The sequence below is a fragment of the Mandrillus leucophaeus genome, unplaced genomic scaffold (assembly GCF_000951045.1).
Source record: "Mandrillus leucophaeus isolate KB7577 unplaced genomic scaffold, Mleu.le_1.0 Scaffold1003, whole genome shotgun sequence".
Taxonomy (NCBI): Eukaryota; Metazoa; Chordata; class Mammalia; order Primates; family Cercopithecidae; genus Mandrillus; species Mandrillus leucophaeus.
Window position 1 is genome coordinate 474,885 of NW_012098133.1, and position 2,415 is coordinate 477,299.

Here is a 2,415-nt window from a genome sequence, read left to right on the forward strand (position 1 = left end):
TTTTTGAGACCGAGTTTCACTCTTGTTGCCCAGGCTGGAGTGCAATGGCGCAATCTCAGCTCACAGCAACCTCCACTTCCTCAGCTCAAGCGATTCTCCTGCCTCAGCCTCCCAAGTAGCTAGGATTATAGGCATGCACCACCATGCCTGGCTAATTTTGTATTTTTTTAGTACAGACAGGGTTTCTCTACTAAACCCTGATCCGCCCGCCTCGGCCTCCCAAAGTGCTGGGATTACAGGGGTGAGCCACCACGCCCAGCAACTGCCCAGCTTTACACCCCACCTTCATCACTTCCTAGCTGTATATCCCTGGACAAGTTATTTAACCTCTCTGTGCCTTAGTTTCCTCATCTTTAAAATGGGTACAATAATAACATCTTCCTCAGAGGGTTGTAGTGAGGTTCAAATAGGGTAATGCATCTAAAACATGTATCACAGAGCCTGACAAGCATTTTTTAAGTGCTCAATAAATTTATTATTATTATTTTATTTATTTTTTTTTTGAAGACAGTCACACCCTATCCCCCAGGCTGGAGTGCAAGGGCATGATCTCAACTCCTCAACTCACTGCAACCTCCACCTCCCAGGTTCAAGTGATTCTCATGCCTCAGCCTCCCAAGTAGCTGGGATTACAGGCACCTGCCGCCACGCCCAGCTAATTTTTGTATTTTTAGTAGAGACGGGGTTTCACCATGTTGGCCAGGCTGGTCTCGAACTCCTGACCTCAGGTGATCTACCCACCTTGGCCTCCCAAAGTGCTGAGATTACAGGAGTGAGCCACCTCGCCCAGCCTATAAATGTTATTAATTGGAGTCACTTGCTGGTTGGGTCCTGGGAGAGGGGACTGGGTACCCTCGCTGCTTTCCTTTCTCCTAAAAGAGGAACAATGTAAGATAATATTTTAGGACTTTGGAAACAAGAGACCTGGGTTTGTGCTTAGTCTTGTCATTTTATAGCAAGTGATCTGGGGCAAGTTACTTAAACTTTCTGAGCTTAATGTGTCACCTATAAAATGGGAATAATAGTACATAACTCATAGGATTCAACTGAACGTTTTTGGTAATGCTCCTAGCCTGGCATCTATGCAAGTTAAGCATTTAATAAATAATAGTCTCTATAATGAAGATGATAATCATGAAAATGTCCACTGATTCTCCTCCCAGGTGTGGTTTCTGCAGCTGACACCCCAGACAAGAAAGAGTATTTGGTCCTGGTAGAGACAGGAAGGTAAATTGCCCTTGCCCTTGACCTGGGGCTCCCCTTCCTGGAGCCAAGCCCACACTCTGCAACCTGGCCTGCTGGTCTATTGCCCACTTCCTCAAAGTTTCTTCCCTTGCTCCAAGATGATTTGGGTTGGATGTTGCTGCCCTCTGCTGGTGGCTCTGGGAAGTCTGGTCCCCATGCATCTGGGCCTGTCAGAGGAGCTGGCTCTGATTCAGGCCTCTCCGGTCTCAGGACCCTGTATCTGCAAGGAGAGGGCCGACTGGACTTCACGGCATGGAACACAGCCATTGGGGGCGCGGCTGGTGGGGGCGGCACAGGGCTGCAGGAGCAGCAGATGAGCCGGGGTGACATCCCCATCATCGTGGATGCCTGCATCAGTTTCGTTACCCAGCATGGTGAGTAGGCACTGGCTGATACTGAGCCAGTGGGGGTGGGGGGTGGGGGGATGAGGGGGTGGATAACGTGAGCACAGCCAGGGTGGAACATGAGCACAGCCTGGAAGAGCTTTGCCTCTAGAAACTGCAACTGGACCCCAGCTGGTCATATGACTCTTGGCAGGCTGCTTTGCTTTTCTGAACCTCAATTCCATCATCTGTAAAATGGGGCCAACGGTCCTCATTTTCCAGGATAATTGTGACAGTGAGACAATGCTTGTCAAGCCTTGAGTGCAGGGCCTGGCATGTAATAAGTGTTCAGAAGTTTTGTCAGAGTGTGGAGTAGGGGAGGAGCACTGAAAATGTGACTGAGGACACAGAGCCATGGCAAACAGTGAGCAGCTGTGGGGTGAGAGCTGAGCTGTGCGGCACATTCCCAGAAGTTTTAAGCAGAATTATTCTGTGTAAGAGGTTTTCCAGGCTTAAATGGTCAGCTGTGCAAATGGCCCCTATAATTCTTTGTGAGTTTTTGTTTGTTTGTTTTTTTGAGATGAAGTCTTGCTCTGTCGCCCAAGCTGGAGTGCAGTGGCATGATCTGGGCTCACTGCAACGTCTGCCTTTTGGGTTCAAGCAATTCTCCTGCCTCAGCCTCTCAAGTAGTTGGGATTACAGGCGTGCCCCACCACACCTGATAATTTTTATGTTTTTAGTAGAGATGGGTTTCACCATGTTGGCCAGGCTGGTCTCAAACTCCTGACCTCAGGTGATCCACCCACCTCGGCCTCCCAAAGTGCTGGAATTACAGGCGTGAGCCACC

At 49.3% G+C, this 2,415-nt stretch overlaps 1 protein-coding gene across 2 annotated transcripts in view; it reads left to right on the top strand.

Moving 5' to 3' along the window:
- The window catches only part of ARAP3 (ArfGAP with RhoGAP domain, ankyrin repeat and PH domain 3), a 34,952-nt gene that overhangs the window by 21,585 nt on the left and 10,952 nt on the right, over positions 1-2,415 (top strand). For both annotated transcript variants that reach the window (XM_011973760.1, XM_011973751.1), the window contains 2 exons: positions 1,164-1,227; positions 1,456-1,619. In XM_011973760.1, the coding sequence (XP_011829150.1) occupies positions 1,164-1,227; positions 1,456-1,619 (228 nt within the window). The remainder of the gene's footprint in view (positions 1-1,163; positions 1,228-1,455; positions 1,620-2,415) is intronic.